Below are 23,154 nucleotides of genomic sequence, written 5' to 3' on the forward strand. Positions count from 1 at the left end.
CTGAACTGAAGTGCAATTCCAGTCTGTATAAAGCCTTTAAAAATAGAAGTTGCAGGTTGGGAGCACATGCCTCAAGGTAGGGACTCATGCATCCTGGTCCCTTAGTACCCAGGGGACCACAGCAATAACCCCTTCGTTTAACCTGGTCGGACTTTACCTTGGATTTACTCTTCTTGGTCCCTCTGTTGTTTCACTCAGGAAACAAATCCTGTTGCTTCAGGATGTTTGTGTAAAAACCAACCACTTAGACCCGTAAAGTCTTAGACGATCTAAGGCCCTGGTGGGGATCTGTTCCCACGTGTGGAAAGGCAGAGAGTTTGGGTGACATTTTCACCCCACCTTCCAGAGCAGCTGGAGGTAGCATGCGGAGGGTCCTGCAGTCAGACTGCTCTCTTCTGCCTCTCGTAGCAAAGGCGATCCTTCTGTCTTTGCATAATTGGGTACAGTTGCGAGCCTGGGGTAGACCTGGATATTGGCATCCCATTCCGCCAGCTCATCAATCAAATTGAGCGCGAGCCACGCTTTGTTGGCAGCAGTGAACTGTCTCTGGGCTGGAAGGTGAGGAATTTTAAAATGTATCACAAATCTTGACTCTCTTTTCAGGAAGTTGCCAGCCTGTGCGCTACTCTGTGGTACCTACAAACTGCTAACCAAACGCCACCCTTCCCTGTCTCTTCCAGCTCCTTATGTGACCTATCTCAACAAAGATCCAGCAGCGCCCTGCTCCTTGACAGAGGCTCTGGAGCACTTCCAAGTGGAGAGCCTCCATGAAATCATCCCTAATGACCTCAGAGAGAAAGATCTGCGTCCCCTGAAAGCCCCTCACAACATCACTGTCGTGGCAGTCGAAGGCTGTCACTCCTTTGTCATCGTGGACTGGGCCAAACCTGCTCAAGGAGACATGGTAACAGGTACTCTCCTGAGGGTTGCTCTCCTGATGTGGTAGTGGGGAAGGGGCAGGTTTTCTTAGATGACCCCATTTTTACCTTAAACTGAGCCAGTGGCTCATGAAGTTCTCATTCCTCTGCAATTTTCTGTGGGAGGTGAACTACTTTCTGAGGGATGAGAAAGGTTCCTCTGTTGTCCCTCAGTGCTAGACCAATCAGCCCATGTTGGTGCAGATATCTCAAGATTTTGGCGCTGATATTGTGCCAGCAGTTCTGAAGGCACTGCTTCTCGCTTGGATGGTAGCTGTGATAACACTTTGCTCGACTGAGCACTTCTGCCCCCAGGTAGTGCCCTCAGCTCCACTGCAGGCACCTCCCAAGCTTGCCTTTGGAGCATCTCTCATACTCGGCTTCAGTCTGCTCCAAGCAAAGGTGACTGTGTGGCTGGGGCTTGTCTGGGTCCTGTCTGGCTGTGAACATGGCTACAGGAACAGTCTGCCTGTAGAGGGGCTTCTGGCTTGGCGGTCTTCTAGCCTGCTTTTTTTGTAGGAAAAGAATGTACCAGAGTCAATTATCTCCAGGGGAGTCTGTGGCCCAGGCTATACTTACTTGTTTTACTGAAATTTTGCTGAAATATCAGTCTGACAAGCAAGGTTCAGGGATGGAGAATATGTCAAACAAATGTATTAAATTAGATCTCCTTTAATGTCTTTAGACCTTTTGAGAGCCAGATTGAAGCCCAACTGACTTCAAGAATGAATCTCAAAAGTTGCTGGAAAAACACTAGAGTAAACAACCAAAATATTTTAGAAATTAATCAAGCCTTGTTTGTCAGTGGACCCAGAAGATCTGAAGTAAGCATTGGAAAAGGCCACTGCTTTTGTGCTAATGTCCAGTTTTTGAGGAGCCTCGCCCAGCACTGTGGCTGACAGCCATGGCAGAAGGGTGGGAGGTGGTGGAGCCGAAGCAGTGATAATGGTCAAGAAGGGAGAAGGTGGCACAGGCTATGTGGTGTGTCCCACAGCATGTCATTCTTCAATGCTGTTGTGGTGGGTTGACCTGGTTGGGTGGCAGGTGCCCACCAAAGCTGCTCTATCACTCCCCTCCTCAGCTGGACAGGGGAGAGAAAATATAACGAAAGGCTTGTGAGTTGAGATACAGACAGGGAAAGATCACTCACCAGTTACCGTCACCGGCAAAACAGACTCGACACGGGGGAAAATTTAATTTATTACCAATCAGATCAGAGTAGGATAATGAGAAATAAAACCAAATCTTAAAGCACCTTCCCCCCACCCGTTCCTTTCTTCCTGGGCTTAACTTTACTCCCAATTTTCTCTACCTCCTCCCCCCCAGCAACACAGGGGGAGGGGGAATGGGGGTTGGGGTCAGTTCATCACACGTTGGCTCTGCCGCTTCATCCTCCTCAGGGGGAGGACTCCTCATTCTTCCCCTGCTCCAGCGTGGGTCCCTCCCACAGGAGACAGTGCTCCATGAACTGCTCCAACGTGAGTCCTTCCCACAGGCTGCAGTCCTTCAGGCACAGAGTGCTCCAGCGTGGGTCCCCCACAGGGTCACAAGTCCTGCCAGCAAACCTGCTCCAGCCTGGGCTTCTCTCTCCACGGGGCCACAGGTCCTGCCAGGAGCCTGCTCCAGCGTGGGCTTCCCACGGGGTCACAGCCTCCTTCAGGCACCCACCTGCTCCGGCGTGGGGTCCTCCCCAGGCTGCAGGTGGATATCTGCTCCACCGTGGACCTCCCTGGGCTGCAGGGGGACAGCCTGCCTCACCATGGTCTTCACCACGGGCTGCAGGGGAATCTCTGCTCCAGCACCTGGAGCACCTCCTCCCCCTCCTTCTGCACTGACCTGGGAGTCGCCAGGGTTGTTTCTCTCACATGTTCTCACTCCTCTCTGGCTGCCATTTCTGTGTGTCCCGCAACTTGTTTTCCCTTCTTAAATCTGTTACCCCAGAGGCACTACCACCGTCACTGATGGGCTCAGCCTTGGCCAGCAGCAGGTCTGTCTTAGAGCCGGCTGGCATTGGCTCTGTCAGACATGGGGGAAGCTTCTAGCAGCTTCTCACAGAAGCCACTCTTATAGCCCCCTGCTACCAAAACCTTGCCATGCAAGTACAGCTGTTGATTCAGTACCTTACTGAGCACAGTTTGTGTACCTTTTTTTTTATTTTCAAAAAACCCTGGTATTTCTAACTATATTAGTTTCTGCACAGTCAGTGTATCACTTAAAACAGTGAATCTTTTTGCCTTCACTGTGTTTTAAATCAGAATTCACACCTGGGTACCATCTTCTGATGTAATGCTCCATCATTATTAGCTAATGGCAGGAAATTCTTGTAGCCTGGAATTTTCCAGGAGAGTTAGGCATTGAATCACTTTCATATTCAAAGATGCTTCCACTCCTTTTAACCCATAAAACCTACCATGACACCTAGGGATATAATTTATTTAAAATTTGTTTAGAATCCTCACAACTATTTGTCTTTCCCATTTACAGGCTATCTGGTTTACAGTGCATCCTATGATGACTTTTTAAAGAATAAGTGGTCAACCAGGACTGCAGGGACTACTCATTTGCCAATCGAGAACCTGAAGCCCAACACACGGTACGGATTTGATCCATTCTTTTTCAGTTCTGTTAGAGAAGTAAAAGAAATTTTGAGAATTGTCAATCATTTTTCTTGGTCTTAGTATAAATATTTACATCTGATCTAGATTTTACTCATTCTGTTTGACAGCAAATTGGTTTATAAATGGCCCAGCTACTTACATGATATCTTTACCATATTAACCCTGGAGCAGGTGACTGTGTGTACATGCATATATGTTTGTGTATCTAAAAACACATATCCGTAACAGAGAAAATCTTATTTTCAAAATGCATTTTCTGGTCTTACGCATAACTGAATCAATTTTTGGGGGGGAAGAGTATACTGGTGTGGCCAAGATTTGATACCCAAGGGCTGGTGGGGAGAGGTACCACTCTCTGGTCTGTTTTCACTGACTGTTCACGTGAGTTGTGCTGGAAGAGAAGGCTTGGTGGTATATAATGAGGCTGTGGCAGTTGCTCGGAAGTCAGTTTGGCAGGAACTTTAGATCTTTATCTTGAAAAAACTCTCACTGAAATGGCAGAAAAAGAATGCATGCTTTGCATGATATTGGAATAATTCATGGCAATTGGGTGGGAAGTAAATGGCCACAAAGGGACTACAGTAAAATTACTTCTATTGACAGATGCTTGGTGTCTCTTATACTTTTCCCTCAAATTCTGAGTCTGAAATACTTTTGTTGCTGCCTTGGGCTAGGTGATTGCTCTTCACGTGCTGATGACTACAGTCTCTTAGACACTGGTGGCAGGTGTTGGTCACATATTTGGTAATGTGGGAGATGCACTGGGATTGTGGGCTGGGACTAGCATGCCTCACTTGATGATGAGCTACAGATCCCTAGGACAGGCACATAGGGTTTGTGCCAGGGCAACACACAAGAGAGAAACAGTGTCACCTAGAGTATCTTTTCTTTCCAAGATGATTTATAGATGAAGGTTAAAAGCATTTGATTGAGAACCTCAACCTGGAAAACAGAGAATTGTTTGAGCGTAGCCTTCATCTAAAGTCTTAATAGATTAAATAATGAGATAAATAAATTATGAAAAATCAGTGCAGTGTAGCATTTGGGTCTCAAATATGACCAGGCATATTTTTTCTGACCACATTACAGTGCTTCTCTGCACAGCCCTGACTTTAGCATAGACTCACACATGCCTTGCCCCTGCAGCTGCTCCTGCTGGGCCTGAAACACCCAAGCACCAAGAAATCACAATATCTGTTAAGAAGTGGGTGCTGCTCCCCTGTCTCCTCCCTGGAGATCTCCCTCCAACCAAAGAGTTCTGAGGACATGGCATCTCTTTGGGAGAGCCAGCGCCGGAGCAGCTTCAGCAGCAGTTCCTTAGGCAGGTGCACCAGGGACATGTCCACCAGAGGACACCTGCAGCATCAAAGACCTGGGAAATTAGCAAGCAAAAGGTGTATGGAGAGGCAGGATAAGCACAGACAGGACACTCAAAGAGTTAAAAAAACAGAAATAAGATGTTACAGGAAAAACTTCGTGCCATCTTCTCCTCTCCTGTTCTGTCTGCAGTGCTGTCAGTCACACACTTCGTGAGGCTTTTTCTTACATATCCAAGAGATAAAAAAAGGCAACCTATTCTGAAGATTAATAATCTAAACCTCAGTGAAAGTCCTTTGGAGTGGTTCATGGTGCATTAAAGCAATATTACTTGCACAGTAGAGAGCTGCAATTGTATGCTCTGCATCTGCTAGTGCCCTTGTTACAAAACAAGATTGTTACAAACGTATGGAGGGAGGTATGTGGCACAGTTTATCTGTGGGTTTCACCTGTTATAACAAGATGGAAGAGGTCTGAGATCTCCTAAAATCTGTTCCTAGATAGTGAGGGAAGTGGGTGCAGACCATCCCGCCTTTGTACATCCATGTCCTCATGACTTGAGGACACCTTTTTCCCTAAACCTCTCTCCTCTTGCCGCTAGTCCCAGTTCCTGCCTCCACATCCCAGAGTCCTGTAAATCCCCAGCCCTTTTATCCTTGACCAGTTTTTGCTCCTCTACTCTCACCCTGTCCCCCACGCAGGCCAGGGAGGCATTGCCTGTATACCCAAGCTTCCCCTGGCCAGGCTCCTCCATCTCTTGCTTCTCTTCCGTTTCTACCTTCCAGCTGCAGCTCCTCACCTCTTCACTGTCTTTCACTCAAGTCTCCCTCTCCTGCTGCCCCAAGGACAGTGGTGAAGGCCAGCGTGCCCAACATCTCAAGGACTCCAGGGCACCAGAAAAAGCGGTTGTAGTGAAAGCACCCAGGAGCCCTGCAGCCACTGTCCCAGCCACGCTCGGTGCAGGGCAGTAGGTGGGAATTGAGCTGCCAACCTGTGATACATCTGCTGAGACGTACGTTAACTCCAGGCTTCAGAAGGTCACACTTTGACTGTATTGGAATGGAGTTTTATAGGAACAGCAAGGTTATAGGTTCATGCATCTCCATGAACCTGGTAACTCCCATGTCGAATATTATGGTTCTGTTTCAAGGTAGGGAGGTTCAAGCAAGTGCTGTTTGTTTTAAGCATATTATTTCCCCAGCATCTTACTGAAGAATGTTATAACCCATTGGCCTCTGTTGTACGCTCTATGGAGGCAATAAAGGCTCATGTGGGGTCTGTGGTCGAGAAGGAGCATTCTTTGCAACAGAGAAATTGTGTGTATCAGCCAATCCTACTTACATTCTCCAAATCTACAGAGTGGATTGATTGCAGGTTTTTTGGTCTTAAAAATAAGTCCCTAACCACTGGGAAAAGACCCCATGCTAACTAAGAAAATATGGCATGAAATCTGAAGTTAGTCTAAAAATTTTGTGTTTGCTTTGTTAGTGCATTTTGTGAGAAATATCTGATTAAGTCAGAGTTACTGTATGCAGATGCTATTGACTGCTGGGCGTCCCATGAGGGGCTATCGGTGGTGCAGTCTTGCGGCATGCATAGCGTATCAGAAATGAGTTGGCATCTTGGCAGAAGTCAGCCCCAGGGAAGATTTGAAGCTGTCAACATGTCCTGGAAAAATCTGCCTGCTGTTTAGGTTTTACAAACAAAACAGAAATCTATGTTTAACCCATGTCATAAGTTTTCCTCCGAGGCCTGATCTAACCTCCATTTGAGAAGTAGAAGTTTTTCCATTAGCAAAACTCCAGTCAGCTTCAGTGGGCACAGGAGGTGCTTCCTTTTGACATGTGGATGTCAAACAACAAACATAATCCTTGTCATAGACATTTCAATGTCCTTCTTAAGCATTGTTAGGCTTTTTCCTGCCTTTTTGCAGGAAAGCTGTGTTAGTGCCTGGTGGAAGTCTCATGACTTAAAACACTGTCCTTTACCACCATATCTCCGTGTCTTATTGAATCTTCTTCCCTGTCCACTTGTTTTTTGTTCCCTTGAGGGACATTTTGATCCCACAGTGCCAGCTACCAATTCCAGTGTTGTACAGAACATTTCATAGGAGGTTCTCAAAAATTTACTCAAGGCTCACAACTGCAAACAGAGCCTGGATCTTCTGGCTCTGGGGGTCAGATGCACCGAAAATTTGTTTCCTCTCTGTATCTCTGTTAAAGCAAAGCCACAATATGTCCAACAAGCAGCATCAGCCACAGCTGGCTGCAGCGTATCACCAGAGCAGCACAAAAGAGGTAAGACGTCAATGAAGCCCTTGTCCTGTGCAAGCGGTAGACCTGTGTGGCACATAGCTACCTCACACAAGCTGTGTAGGAAGCTCCTCTTCCAGCTCCGCTCTAGTGTCTTGCTATAATATTTGCTGTAAACATTCATGACGGATGTAGTGCTAGGCCATTTTGGATGGAAGGAGACACTTTGCACTAGCCTGGGAGCCTGCGGGCAGCTGATTTATGGGTTTTTCTTCTGGTGGTGTGGTGCAGTTGTAGGAGGGGGCCTCTGCTGCCCTCTCCACGTGCTCACGGGAGGAAACCTGCCTGTCCTTCCCAACCCCCTCCCAGCCTCTTTTCCCCTTCATCCACCAGCCCTGCTGGACGTTGGGACTGTGGGGTACCATCACATCGGCTCGTCCCCTCCCCTTCCCAGGCAGCGCGTGTCTCTCCCTGCCAGACACGGGCTCAGGCACGCTGGTTCCCCTCCGGCGAGCAGCAGCCGCGTGCTCTGTGCGTACCCTCCACGCACCCACCCTGGCTCTCACCCAGCTCTGACGGCGGTCCACCAGCAGCCGTCCCACCGTCCTCGTGGCTGGCATGCGGTCACGGTGCTATGGCTCCCGCCCTGCCACCTGCAGCACGTGCGGACTGCGGCACGAGCCGCCGTGCGTCCCACGGCTGGCTGGCATCCCGCCATCGCAGCCTGCCGCGGGATGGGGCACGGGGGCTGGCCGTCCGTGCAGGCATGCCTTTGGAGAGGCCGCAACAAGGATTTTACAGCTAACTAATGGTTTTTAAAACAGCTGCTTCCCTAATTAGCATGCTGAGTGATTATCTCACTTTGTGGCTGCGAGTGCCAGCTATTTAATTCCAACAGAAGGGAGACACCTTGAATTAAGTCATAAAATCAAGTAACAGGTATGGTGATGTGATTAGTCATATCGTCTAAATGAATAAAAATACTACATTTTCATTGCCCCATTACAGTTTACTATGTCCTTCCTTGACATGTCAGTAGAAGTGGTATATAAAATCTCAAAGGTGGTTTATTCTTTGGAGGAAAAGCTTTTTTTTCTTGTCTGTATTGAAACTTAACAACGAACGGTATTGCATCTGTTGCCGTTGTGATTCTTCTGTGCCTATTGGTAACAATTCATTGCAATTCTGCCTAAGCAAAGTGTAATCAAAGCACAATCAACTTATATATTACAAATTTTGTTCATGTATTTTTGTGGTGAAGAACAGTTGAGTTATACTGATCTGAGAATTCCTGGCAAATTCATCAGCTGAAGGATTCTGACTAATGAAAATGTCAGATGCCTGGACCTAGAAAGGCTTTGGCAATTTCTTTTATATTTGTCATGTCTGAGAAAGAAATATATCCTGACTGCATTATTTTATTGACATTCTTAGTACAGCAATCATAGCATCGTCTGTGTTTAAATCAGAGGTCAGCAAGTCATGAGACCTGGCTCTCTTTCTGGCACAACTGGAGGCTTCTTGTGTATATAGAGGCTTAGGAACTAATTTTCCAATTTAGCAAAGAGAAATGTACTCATAACTTCATTGCTGTTTTTTCCAGACAGTGAGGCAGGCAGTTTGAACAATCGTGTGTCCCAGACAGGCCTCTATGTACATAACAGGACACCTGAGCACACAGTTGCCCTGATTGTGTAGATAATCAGTTCCTGCATTACGCATTAGATACAAAACTGCACGGTTTTCCCTACTTAAGTAGGTGCACAAGGTTCTTGGGCTGCTCTCTCCTATTTCAGATGTGGATCATTGTACTTATGTACCTCGTGGGAATGTTTTGAAGCTAGCATTAATACACACGTATGAAATGCATTGAAAGGGTTGCTCAGAAGGTGCCACTGTGTTGCGAAGGTGGTATCTGATTATACCTCTTTGGAAGCAGTGGGAAGTCAGGCATCCATACAGATGTTTTCAGTATGCTTTGAAGCATTATGGAAAAGATGTGGGCTGGAAAACATTTTTCTCCTGCTCTTCTGAAGTAGTTACGCCAAGCGCTGGGCTAAGTCAGTGCAGCTTGGTGCTGTGTTGCGGCTGTTTTGTGAGCCAGAGTGAGGGATTGCTGCCCTGTGTCCCATCCCTGTGGTCAGCCTTGTGCCACCGGCCCCTGCCCCGATCCAGGTGGAGAAGGTGCGAGTGGGTGAAGGAGGTGTGGATGGATGCAGGTGTCCCATGAGAGCATTGGCAACTCAGGGGGATTAAAGAAGTGCTCAGGCTGTGTCCTGGTTTCAGCTGGGATAGAGTTAACTGTCTTCCTAGTAGCTGGTACAGTGCTATGTTTTGAGTTCAGAGCGAAGAATGTTGATAACACTGATGTTTTCAGTTGTTGCTCAGTAGTGTTTAGACTAATGTCAAGGATTTTTCAGCTTCTCATGCCCAGCCAGTGAGAAAGCTGGAGGGGCACAAGAAGTTGGCACAGGACACAGCCAGGGCACCTGACCCAAACTGGCCAACGGGGTATTCCATACCATGTGACGTCCCATCCAGTATAGGAACGGGGAAGTGGGGGGCAGGGATTCGCCGCTCGGGGACTGGCTGGGTGTCGGTCGGCGGGTGGTGAGCAATTGCACTGCGCATCATTTGTACATTCCAATCCTTTCATTATTGCTGTTGTCAATTTATTAGTGTTATCATTATCATTATTAGTTTCTTCTTTTCTGTTCTATTAAACCGTTCTTATCTCAACCCACGGGTTTTGCTTCTTTTCCCGATTTTCTCCCCCATCCCACTGGGTGGGGGGGGAGTGAGTGAGCGGCTGCGTGGTGTTTAGTTGCTGGCTGGGGTTAAACCACGACAGGCTGCCATGCTCTGCTCAGGTGGCCAGGAGTAGAGGAGCACACTGGAGGCTTTTTGCCTCCCCTCTCCTCTTTCTCTAGCCATGCTAAACCCTCAGAAGCTGCGGTCAAGAAATCAAGGTCAATAGTTAAAACCATGGGCAAATATTTATGCCAGCAAGAGGACTGTGCTAGGCATGAGCAAAAAGCACAGCCTTGCTAAATTTCGCTATTTAACGTGGTTTCTTTTTGCCACAGTGTGTGTGTCTTTTAAAAGAAAGCCGTGAGTCATTTGTGAGCATTGTATAGTCATTAATTATAGGCAGAACTGGCTACAGAAAGCAGGAGTGGAGCTGGTTTCTGGTGTCAGCTGTGGGACACAGCAGGGACAGGGGGCATGTCCCCCACGCAGGGGTGGGAATGTGTCTCGCAGAGGGTCTGTCCACGCATGTGCTCCAGGTCTGGCACAGATACAAGGTGAAGTTCGTGCCACAGATGAAGCCCAGAATATTTCAATTCCTCTAGCTTCCACATCGATCTCACCTAGAGGACCTGCCTGTAATTTTTACGGAGTGAACAAGAAGATGGCCTGGCACGTACCCCGGAGATAACCGGCTTGCTTCATGGCAAAACCCAGTGTTTACATGACTGCCACCCTTCTGCTGAAGAAGTGGATGTTATTTGCACATCTTTTCAGCCTTTTCGTAGAGATCAGTTTGATTTTGAGACGAAGCAGTTCACTTTGCATGAAAAAAGACATTCCTTTTAATGAAAAAAGATATTCACCTTTGCCAAAGGGCTGGTTCAGCTGGATCCCCTCTGATTTATTGTTGTGAATGATTTCACGTGTACTTGGCTGGGGCTTAGGCTAGAGAGGGTCCTTTCAGGAGCGACCTCCGGGCCCTGCTCTGTGGCTAAGTCCTTGAGGAACAGATACGTCTGATGGTACAAGAAAGTGTACATGGTAAAAATTGAGTGGCAGACTAAAACCAGCAAAGTTCCTGCAACAGGATTGTGTTGAATTTTCCTGCTGCCTGCTAGGCTGTAAAGCATGAGCATCTTACGTGGTATTAAACCACGTTATGCTTGTACGTTGCAAGGGCTACTGTCATCTCCTGTGGACAGAAGAGAAGAAAGGGGAGTGAAGTTTTTAATATGGATGGTGTCCATGCTTGGTGCATAAACTGCGCCAGGTGGCAATAGCTTCTAGGGACATCAGACTGCGTTTGCTATGAACCACACTGTCTCAGCCCAGCGTGGGCCATGCAAGCGGAGCAGCACTGGCAGGTTTCTGTGCAGGATGGGGAGAGCTTTGCCACCAAAAGCAGGCTGATGTTTTTAATGGGGCAGGCTCACTTTCACCAGCTGAGGAGCGTCAGGCCGGCCACTCGGATGGGATATTGCCATGGGAGGTAATCCAGCGCTCAGTGGCAACCATCCCTACAAGTAAGTGTTTGCGCTGTTATGTCGTCATGTATGGAGCTTTTGGAGATATCTGCTTTTGAATGAGAGGCTAAATCAAGATCCAAATGCTATGTGGATATTCCACAGGTGCAGTATTTTTTCTTTACAAGAATGAAATTGAGCAAGCAGGCAAGAAGGGAAAACCTAAACTCAGGCACTTTAAAAATGCTGTGCTGGAAATTTTTACAGTAATCTTCCATTCTAATTGGTTTCTGCTGGACTGGATACAAAGATAAAAGGAAAAGAAGAAAACATTAATCTGGGAAAAAAATGTCAAGAGTAGACATCAACTAAAAATCATTGTATTTGGAAATGAACTAAAACCGTGCTTACACATATTCTTCTCTAAGGGTGAGGATAACTTTGCTTCTGTTGAGCAAAGAATGGAGGTCTAGTTGTGAGTCATGTGCTTCAAGTTAAGCATGTGATTGAAATTCTTTGGGGGAATCAATAAGGCAACATGTGAAGCTTTCTCATATTACTCAAGTATTGTGATCTTTAAAGCTGCTAGAGTTTTTACAGAAGGGTCAAAAGCTTAGCTTCTGATATCATATAAAGCTGATCCAGTTTTGGTTTGCAGTTTACACCACTGCTTTTGTAGAAGTTAATCTGGTTTAAAACTGTTCCTGAGATCAGAATTTAATTTCCTTGCAACTTTTTCTTTTAGTCTATTGTTATTGGTTGTTTCATATAAAGTGGATGTAGTTGTGTGTGGTTTTTGGAAGGGGGATGATAGAAATAAACGATCCAAAAATATGCATGGAAGCAATTGCAAAAAGGAGAAATTTGTCTGTAACAGCCAGCTCGTATCCTGGCTCAGTATCCAAATCCATTTAATGCAAAGGACACCTGAACTCAGTGGAATTCTGCTGGATTGATTCTCATCCTGTTTTAGTATTATTTATAATTTAGCCATTGGAGTGGAATCAATGTCTTATTGTCATTATTATCAAATTATTATCAAAGTCTTATTTTCCCTCTCTTTTTCTTTCAGGTATTATTTTAAAGTCCAAGCAAAGAATCCCTTTGGTTATGGACCTGTTAGTTCTTCAGTCTCATTTATCACAGAATCTGGTACGCTTTGCTTTTTATTTTCATCTCAAAATTAAGTTCCTATTAACAGATGTGGCAGGGCAGTGACTGAAACCAGCACAGTAATAATGGTGATTATCCTGAACTTGCTGCTATGAGATTTTTTTTTTTTTTAGGTTAATTACTTATTTTCAGTAAATCTAGGGAAATAATATGCACTCCTAATGCCCCTATGAAAATATAAGTGATGTTAAAGTGACCTTCAGAGGAACAGGAAGTTGAATTTAAAATACAAAAGACTACTAATGTTCAACAATACAGAAGCAATGGGAAGTTTAATGTCTTTGATAGATTGACCAAACATTTAGTAAATTAGCTTCCTAATTGTGAACAGCTGAACAGTTGGAAGTGGCTGTCTCTGGAAGAAATATAGGAAACAATTGTTCCATCAGATGGGCAAAGTTCTCTGTTCTTTTTTTGACAAGGCGTGCTGCTCTTTCACAGGGCTAATAGTGCATTCAAGAGCAATGCCCCCTTCTAAAAATAGTACGTTACATGAGCTATTTTTACCCATTTCTTCTTCTTCTTCTTCCATTGAGCCAGAGGCCAATGACTCCACTGAATAATACAGGAAAAATGTTTCAGTCTTTACTTGAGCGAAAGGTCTGCTGTCTCTTGCAAATTTTGCCCTTTTGACAACAGGGGGTTTATGTGGTCTCTGCCTTTGCTCATTTGACTTCACCCTGTAGTGCTTGCTTCAGAACCGTGGAAGTCAGTCTTCACAGAAGGGAGACAAAAATGCAAGATAAGTAAATGGTCCTGCATAACATATTCAGATTTTCTTTTAAAGGAGTAAGAAGCTCAAGTATAAATCCAAGCATAATATTTAACATTGGACAAATATGACAGTGTGCCCAGGTGGCCAAGAAGGCCAATCGCATCCTGGCCTGTATCAGAAATAGTGTGGCCAGCAGGAGCAGGGAGGTGGTTGTTCCCCTGTACTCGGCACTGGTGAGGCTGCACCTCGAGTACTGTGTTCAGTTTTGGGCCCCTCACTACAGGAAAGGCATTGAGGTGCTGGAGCGTGTCCAGAGGAGGGCAACCAAGTTGGTGAGGGGCCTGGAGCACAAGTCTTATGAGGAGCGGCTGAGGGAACTGGGGCTGTTTAGCCTGGAGAAAAGGAGGCTGAGGGGAGACCTTATAGCTCTCTACAACTACCTGAAAGGAGGTTGTAGTGAGGTGGGTGCTGGTCTCTTCTCCCAAGGAACAAGTGATAGGATGAGAGGAAATGGTCTGAAGTTGCACCAGGGGAGGTTTAGATTGGATATTAGGAAAAATTTCTTCACCCAAAGGGTTCTCAAGCACTGGAACGTGCTGCCCAGGGAAGTGGTTGAGTCACCATCCCTGGAGGTATTTAAAAGACCTATAGAAGTGGTGCTCAGGGACATGGTTTACTGGTGGACTTGGCAGTGTTAGGTTTGCTGTTGGACTCAATGATCTTAAAGGTCTTTTCCAACCTGAACGATTCTATGATTCTATGATTCTGTGCTGTATCTTGCAAGAAGTTGATTAGCTGGCTGCCAGTGTGTGGGCCTAGTTTTCCCATCCAAAATCAGCCATCTTGTGAGCTTTATTTAACAGGTTAAATCCACCAAATTTAAAGTTTTATTTGCAGCACTGATCTTTCATTTGTCATTTGGCCAAAGGTGGCTTTCCAGCTGGCACAAGTACAAAAGCAGTTGCTAAATCTAAAGCCAGGTGGTATAGTTACAGTGATGAAATTAGTCAGAAGAGAGAGAAAATGCTAGTTCAGAGTGCTCTTCTAGTGCAACTGAAAGGTTTGAGCTGATGGGAATATGCAGTAAAGAATGCCATCATAGGATCAAGCAGCTTATTAAAAATGTTCAACCTTACCGCTGGTAACACACTGAAGAGAACAGAAACCCATAGTTCTCTTTCATCAAACTGTAAAAACTCCCTGGAATTTTTCTTCCCCATCGGTAGACAAGCACCATGCTTTTTCTTCAGGTGTCTCATGTACAATAAGGGCTAGTTAAGAGATGACAGAAACTGCAACGTAATGAATACAGACAAGCTAATGCATTAGATCATTTTGTTTTGTTATCCTTATGCCACACCTATTCCATCCTTCTTTATTTAAAAAAGAGAGTATTTCAAGCAAGCAGAAGCTCCTGCAAAAATTCTGCCACTATGACAAAAAGAGTTTAAAATGATAAATTTCACATATTTTTGAATAGCTCTAAACAACTGTGCTAAACATGATGGATGTCTGAGACTGAGATTGGCGTACAAGAGGTAGGTTACGTTTCCCTTTGGAAGGTAGGCCTGTAGGTGTGACTTACTTACACTATATATATTCAGAAACTGTCCTACTGCTCTGAGGATCTTCTGAAAAGAGGAAATCTGTTTCAAAGCTGTCTTTAAACTTTGATACTAATCTCAGTAGGGTTTTTACAGTATCAGAATAAATATACAATCCTGTGGCAAGTTTCATCAACTGAGAAAAACAGTGGAATAACAAACACTCATTAGCTCTGCAAATTGAAAAGACATATAAATCACAAATTCATGATGTAGCTAAAGGCAGTTACTCTGCAACTGACATTCTCTTGAGTGACACTGTATGTTTCATATTATAAAACAAGGTTTGGAACAAAATATTAAATTTTTTATTTGTTTCATTCTTCTAGACAATCCCCTCCTCATTGTCAGACCACCTGGTAAGTCTTATTCTGCTATTTCTTTCATGAAGTGCATAAAACCTGTGCAAAACAGTTACAACATAGGCTTTAGAAGCATATTAACTTGCAGTTTGAGTTACAGTTTTAAGCAGGAACAGGTAGTAATTCATTGTGCTAATTCACAAAACATTTTCTTTCTTAGAACACCTTATTCTGGTCTTTGAAAAGAAAATGTGTAAAGATATGTCAGAATAAGCACTTGATTTTGGCCCATTTTGGCTGGTACGACAGCTTTAATTGCTTAGTAATAAGCATTGAACTATATTACTTCTGTATCTGTGTCCTTCTGTTGCCTGAGCATAGCTTGAACAGCGGGATCAGGTTTTCCTATCTTTAGCTGTTATGCTCATCTGTACTGATCATCATGCCCTTATAAATACTAAAAAATTCAAGAAATTGTTACTGACCTGAATGATATGCCACGAAGCTGCTGAGCTTGCTTTGCATTTCCAAATTTGCAGTAAGCCAATTCAGCCCCTAATCAGAAGAGCTGATTTCCTGGTGCTGGGACCAACCTTGCCGACGTATATTGGTAGGGTAACCCCAGGCAGCACGTGCTCTTGGAATAGATGCAGGAAAAAAGACCTCATGGTTATTATGCTCTGTCAGCTTTCCTAAGCAGTTCAAATGGTTGGTTCTGGGGCTTTTTGACTACATTGTTCATGAAAACAATGTCCAGTGTCTCGCTTCCTTCTGTGCCTTATTACGCTTGTTAGTCTGTTTTTTCCGTGTCCTCTCAGATGTCTCTGATGGTGCGCAGATACTGCAGAGCACACTGTGTCTCTGGCAGTCAGGGTGGGAGGCCTCTGAGAGTGGTGGCCTTCCCATGTCCCCAGTCACCTTCAGGTTTTTTGCTCTCAGTTATTTTGTGGGTCTGTTCATGGAAAAGGGTTGTTGGAAGGTGATGGCTTTTGTGCTTGTAGTTTCTGCTTCGACTGGACAAAGAGAAAATATTTTTGTGTGGCTGCAGTAGTAGACATAAGATAGACCAAAAAGAGGTGGTAGAGCTCTGGGAACCTGTGGAAATGAAGAGCTTCTGAACACCCAGCATAGCTCTTACAGGACATGCTAAGTTTATCCTTCATGATTTTTGGAGGTGGGCAAAAGTGATGGACAAAAGCAGACTATTCACAGCAATACAACTGCATTCAAGAAATAGCTAGTTTATTGTTTTATTCTAAAGAGAAAGCTATGGCCAAAATCCTGCAATCCTTTCACCATGTGACTAATTGTGTAAAGTCAGTCCAGTTACATTTGTGTCCATACCAGTGGTGTTTTGAGGATTGCTGATCAGTGATTGCTTCTCACATGCAAGTGTTTGCAGGATTTGGTCCACGTGCCTAGTGAGAGGGAGGAAGAATGGCTAACAGAAAAAACTTTCAATCTCATTTGTAAACCACCTCAAAATAGCACAGTAAAAGCAGGGCTTTGTGCTATAGCTAGAGAGAAAAATAGCAATTTTCACATTGGAAGCTTTTTGTGTAGTTCTATATACATTACTACAGCAGCAGTTTCAAAAGAAATTATATTGTCTTGGTTAGTATAAAGCAAACATTCAGGTAAGCCAGTAGGAATATTTAGTCTTTTGCAATACAATTAAGCAGTCTCCTCTTCAGCAGTGCTCTGGACTTCTCTAGGTAGAGAAGGTGTCTGACTAAAAACAGTGAGACTGTTTGCTTAAAACTGTGATTCAGTACATGAAATCAAATTTTTTAATCATTTTAACAGTTATTATTGTCTACTGCCTAGAAGGGATTTAATGAAGTCCCTTGCTTTAAATTTTTTTTTAATAATATTTGTTCTTGAAGAAGTATTTCTGGGTATAGAAAAGTCATGCATTAATCTGCTGCAGCATCTCTTGTAAAATGTATTATCAGGTGTTAACCTCAGCAAAACTCAGACTGAAATGCTGAAGTCTGTCCTTAATATCAAATTTTTTTTTCTCCAAGGTGGTGAGCCTATCTGGATCCCATTCACTTTTAAATATGACCCCACCTATTCAGACTGCAGTGGCAAGCAGTACGTGAAACGAACTTGGTACCGCAAGTTTGTAGGAGTGGTTCTTTGCAACTCCTTAAGGTACAAGATTTACCTCAGTGATGACCTGAAAGGTACGCACCAAGATTAATTTCCTGATATACAATTACTTGTCATCTAGCTTTCTTCACCTTATCTGTGCAAGAATTGTGTGATGTCTATCTGGGAGTCCTTCTCTTGGAAAGGTCCAATGTGATAGCCGAGCTGCCCTGCTTTTTGCATTACGCTCACACCCCGGGCATTAGCTTTTAAGCAGAGCTCTTTAGACAGAGGACAGGAGGAAGTTTCCCTTGAAAAGCCTGTGTGTGTTTGTATCCTGAGAAAGCAATGTGCTTTGTACTGTGAAAACAAAGTGCTGCTCCCCACACGTCTCCCTGGGAAGTCCCACGCTTGCTCCGTGGGCAGGTGAGCCCCTGCTGCACACAGTCAGAGAGAGCAATACACCCGAGATCCCCAGGGCAGGTCAAAGTGGGGAACACTGAAGGAAAGACTGCTGTTACAGTGACTGGGTGAGCAGTACTCCTAAGAGTTAACAGTAGCTCTTATATGGGTGTATTTGCTGAGAGATAATGAAGAAAATTTTCCATATTGTTGATCTGGGGTACTGGGTTTATCTCAATGGCTTTTCAGATTGTGTTAATGTGTTATACTTATTGCAGTGCATTGGTATAGTTTAAAGACAGTGTTTGAATATGCAATAAGAAACAAACAGGGTGGCAGGACCCACCCCATCTGTTAGAGACAGAGAGCTCCACAGTTTTTAGTTTTCATTTGAGACTGCAATCAAACTAATGGTATTGACATATAGAGCATTTTTTACTTTCTTGTGATATATGGGGTTACAGCATTGGTGGATAAGGGAAGAGCAACTGACGTCATCTACCTGGACTTGTGCAAAGCATTTGGCACAGTCCTGCACAACATCCTTGTCTCTAAATTGGAGAAATGTGGATTTGACAGATGGACCACTCGGTGGATAAGGAATTGGCTGGATGCTCGCACTCAAAGAGTTGCGGTCAACAGCTAGATGTCCGAGTGGAGAGCAGTGACGAGCGGTGTTCCTCAGAGGTCGGTATTGGGACCGGTGCTGTTTAACATCTTTGTCAGTGACATGGACAGGGGGATTGAGCACGCCCTCAGCAAGTTTGCCAGTGACACCAAGCTGTGTGGCGTGGTCGACATGCTGGAGGGAAGGGGTGGCATCCAGAGGGACCTTGACAGGCTTGAGAGGTGGGCCCGTGCAAACCTCATGAAGTTTAACAAGCCAAGTGGAAGGTCCTGCACATGGGTCACGGCAATCCCAAACATGGATACAGGCTGGGCGATAAGTGGATTGAGAGCAGCCCTGCAGAAAAGGACTTGGGGATGTTGGTGGATGAAAAACTGAGTATGAGCCATCAATGTGCGCTCGCAGCCAAGAAAGCCAATCGCATCCTGGGCTGCATCAAAAGAAGAGTGACCAGCAGGTCGAGGGAGGTGATTCTCCCCCTCTACTCTGCTCTCGTGAGACCCCACCTGGAGTACTGCCTTCAGCTCTGGGGCCCCCCAATATAAGAAGGACATGGACCTGTTAGAACATGTTCAGAGGAGGGCCATGAAGATGATCAGAGTGCTGGAGCACCTCTCCTATGAAGACAGGCTGAGAGGGTTGGGGTTGTTCAGCCTGGAGAAGGGAAGGCTATGGGGCGACCTTATAGCAGCCTTCCAGTACCTAAAGGGGGCCTACAGGAAAGCTGGAGAGGGACTTTGTACAAGGGCATGTAGTGATAGGACAAGGGGTAATGGCTTTAAACTGAAAGAGGGTAGATTTAGATTAGATGTAAGAAGTTCTTCACTGTGAGGGTGGTGAGGCACTGGAACAAGTTGCCCAGAGAGGCTGTGGATGCGCCATCCTTGGAAGTGTCAAGGCCAGGCTGGATGGGGCTTTGAGCAACCTGGTCTAGTGGAACGTGTCCCTATCCATGGCAGGGAGGTTGGATCTAGATGATCTTTAAAGTCCCTTCCAACCCAAACCATTCTATGATTCTATATTGAAATGACTGGTCCCGTTGCAATTCCCTCCACCTGTCACCTGCAGTGCAGAGAGTCCATGGACTTGCAAAAGGGGACTATTCCTTACTGACCTTTAACCCATTTCTCTTTTCCATAATTTCTCCTTCCATACTGCGAAGGTAGCATTCTCCCTGTTTCCAGCCACTGTTTGTTCATTGGTAATACTGTGTTTGTCACTGTAATACTTCTGCTTTCTCCCACATGCATTTTCCTGGTGGTGAAGAGCATCCCAAACAAAAGTAATGCTGAGTCAAGTAATCTGTCTGTATCACCCTTCAGATACCTTTTACAGCATCGGGGACAGCTGGGGAAGGGGCGAGGACCACTGCCAGTTTGTGGATTCACACCTGGACGGAAGAACGGGACCTCAGTCGTACGTTGAAGCCCTGCCCACCATCCGAGGTACAGCAATGGGGGAGTGGGGTGCTGGCCAGGTACCTGTCATCCCATCCATACGATTAAGGGGTAGGCAGCAGAGCACAGAGTGGGGGTCTTTGTCCATGGCTGCTGGCAGCTCTCTGAGGAGTCTAGGTGAGGCAGTAGGTGATGAGGTAATGTACTCAGGCGTAGCTGAACAAGTTATGAAAGTCCCAGATGGCCTTGTGGGTATTGAGAGAGACAGAAAGAGAGGGGCATATAATGGAAATAATTCACAGGAACAAAATGCAAAAACAGAAAGAAAAAATTATATAGGTCTATGAAAACTTTCTCCTAATGATAAGACCTGCCTCATTGAATCGAGGTGCAAAAACTCTTCTACATGCCACAAAGAACCAGCTACATCTTTGCAAATATGGCTTTTGCAAATGGTTTCTGACCAGTTCATTCAATGCAAAACACATAGGAGTATGTCTAGTGACTTAAGGTCAGACTGCAGGACTTTTATTCTGACCTGGTAGATATCTCCCTCTGAGTGAAAATTCTCACCTTGAAGGAGTTCCTCTGAGTAAACTGCTCAGCCAAGAGGGTGATGGCTTGCTTCACAGAATGAACCCAATCATGAAAGTTAGCCAATCTTTTCAATAAGTCTATTGATTTAAATTATTCGATTGGCTTTAATGGTTTCCATGTTAAATTATTTGTTGATACTCTTTTCATGGTGGCGTTACCAGGAAGAAACTGAAATAGTCACTGATATTTATACATCGCTGGGAAGTACTGCATTTCTCAGTTCAAAAGAGGGATGATTAATCCAGATGTGTATTACTAGGTCTAGGAGACAGAGATAGAGAGCACACAAAAATTATATTATTGGCACAAGACTTGAGTTTTTCAGATGTTCCAGTGCACAAGCTATGTGGAGAAGAATGCTGCACCTCTTCTAATGCTTTAACCAGTCACATTCTTTCTGAAGGTGAAGAAAAAGGGGGAGAAAAGGCTTAACTCCATATTTACTGCATGAAATGATACCTTTTTGTTTTTGTGAAAAGCTGATGTTTGTTGATAGTCTCTTGAGCCCTATGAGATAATACGATTTGATGGTATTTTTTGCCCCAGAGTCCTTTGTATATTTAAACTGACTTACAGACTTCATAAACAGAACTGAAATATAGCCACCTTTTGAAGTGAAATGCAGAAGCTCTTTGGCAGACCACAGCATTACACAATAGTTCAAGAGATTTTGAACAGTAAAACCAATCAAAACTACAAGAAATACAAAGGACCAGAGTTTAATGATTCAAGAAAGATCTAGGACAAATACCAGGGCTAGCAAATACCCTTTTGACAAAACTCCCTACCAAACAGCTTCTAAGTTTTCATTTGGGCTGTGGGATTGACTCTCGCTGCATCTGTTACTTTTGTTAAATTACTCTGTCTTTGTTTTGAAATGCAAACGGGCGTTTTTCTCCTGACAGGGTATTACCGCCAGTACCGCCAGGAGCCTGTATCATTTGGACGCATTGGACACACAACACCCTACTACTATGTTGGCTGGTATGAGTGTGGTGTGCCCATCCCAGGGAAATGGTAGCAGTCTGCTTTCCTGTCTTAGGCAGACCATGCTTTTCAAATGATTTCTACCAGAGGACTGTGAGCAACTGATTCGGAAAAGAAAAAAAAAATAAAGACAAATGAGGCAAACCAGTGAAGACCAGCTGCTCAAGAAACCCTCGTGAAGCCAAACATGGTCCCCCCTTTACCAGCCTAAATCTGTGGTGCTGCTTGATTTCTGCTTGGAAGCGGCAACAGGATATAAGTTTGGAGTCTTACCTTCCTCCTCTGGGTCTTTAAGGCACGGAGAGGGGGTTGCAATGTGTGCGACCTGTGAAAACTAGAACTGTATTAGCCATGAAAATTTGGAAGTTTCCTTTATCTTGCAGGAACGACCTAAGCATGCTGTGCTTGCTTAATGGGATGCTAAACTGTCCTTTGCTGCCTGCCAGGGCTCCCCTATGCAATTGTGCCATGTAACTGGCCACCCACCAAAGGCAATATATTCTCCTGAAGACTTACCCTGTGGGTTCACCCACTGCTGGACTAATCACCAGGTCACAGTGTAAATTCACTCTGAGATATATGTATATCTATATCTATATAAATACAGTACTGTACATCTGCAGAAGTACTGCTTAGAGATGCTGAGATTTTCTTGTTCACTAGATAAATATGGTTTGAATTTTTATGTAAAAGGTGCTGTTAATTCTTTGAGATATTGCTATGCACAATATATTAACCAAGGAAAGAGCTGTATTCTTCTTGTGAGTACTGTTGAGCTAACATTTGAATTATTGATTAAAGACCCATGTCCCACTTCCTTGGTAGCCTTTGGACTGGACATTCAATGGGAATCTACCCCTCTATACATGTTAGAGTGGCACTGTATAGTCCAGCAAAAACACATATTCAGCAGTTTATCAGCATGAGTTAAACTTTCTGTCCTTTACTATTTAAAAGTTTTAGTGCAACTTCACTTCAATCCGTTCTCATCTTACTTGGTATGTTATTTATTCCTTGTCAGTACCTTTCATTTCACTGTGTGGAGGCATGGGATGAGTTACTTGCAAATTAGAAACTGCTTTTAACTTATTTGCCCTCCAAAAAGAAGCCCAAGCCACCAATACAAGAGTCAACTAGCAGGAAACTCATTTGGCTTTGGTCCGTCCTGGGTACAAATTGGGATACGCTTCCTTTAATATACTATCGAAATCTCTTCCATCCAGACCAGAAAGCAAAAGCTGACATGGATGAAAGGTATAATGATGGCTTTTTTAGCAGGCATTTGGAAGCTTGCAATAACATAGGATTTTAGTAGTCCTTCTGGGCAATCTAGCATTAATGGTTTACTCAGTAACTTTCATGGTCTTACCATTTCATGGTAACATCTCAACAGCCTTTGCTCTTGTTAGTAAGACACCCCCCCATTCTGACAGCATAGGAGAGTTAGCAGCATACCTGGGGGACGAATCTGGTCTCTGGTCCATCTCCCACTCTCATTCCAGCTTACATGTAGTGTAGGTCTAACACCTTTTCAGTTGCTTCCTGTAGTTACTGTAAATTGTACAGGGACAAAAAAGGAACTAAAGTGATTAAAAGAGCATTTTGGTTTTCATGGTGATTTGGGTTTTAACATTTTAATTGTTCTCGCATACTTTTGCTTCAGTACAGTGCCAAATATATGGTCTTGAAGTATAACTTTTTTCCCTAATAAACCTATGATACATGGTTCCATTTCTATTTCATCCTTTCTGGTCATCTGTGTCAAGTAATCTGACAAAGTGACAAATTGTTAGCTTTCTAAAAGTCTTCCTTGGGACAGGATTAGGTGTCACCTTTTTCTAAGGGCCTGGAAGCATGTGAGTGTGTTGTTCCCTTTCGAAGGTGGTTAGCAGCCAGCATGGAGTTACCAAGGGCAAATCATGCCTGACCAGCCTGAA

General features: G+C 44.5%; 1 protein-coding gene across 1 annotated transcript in view; it reads left to right on the forward strand.

The window, feature by feature from the left end:
* FNDC1 (fibronectin type III domain containing 1) overlaps window positions 1-22,948 on the forward strand; it is a 76,999-nt gene extending 54,051 nt beyond the window's left edge. Inside the window, exons 14-20 of the mRNA XM_052784823.1 lie at window positions 681-911; window positions 3,402-3,510; window positions 12,391-12,470; window positions 15,140-15,169; window positions 17,140-17,301; window positions 19,559-19,681; window positions 21,136-22,948. Of these exons, the coding sequence (XP_052640783.1) occupies window positions 681-911; window positions 3,402-3,510; window positions 12,391-12,470; window positions 15,140-15,169; window positions 17,140-17,301; window positions 19,559-19,681; window positions 21,136-21,251 (851 nt within the window). The 3' untranslated portion in view covers window positions 21,252-22,948. The remainder of the gene's footprint in view (window positions 1-680; window positions 912-3,401; window positions 3,511-12,390; window positions 12,471-15,139; window positions 15,170-17,139; window positions 17,302-19,558; window positions 19,682-21,135) is intronic.
* Window positions 22,949-23,154: the final 206 nt, after the last annotated feature.

Source organism: Harpia harpyja, chromosome 4, assembly GCF_026419915.1.
Source record: "Harpia harpyja isolate bHarHar1 chromosome 4, bHarHar1 primary haplotype, whole genome shotgun sequence".
Lineage (NCBI taxonomy): Eukaryota > Metazoa > Chordata > Aves > Accipitriformes > Accipitridae > Harpia > Harpia harpyja.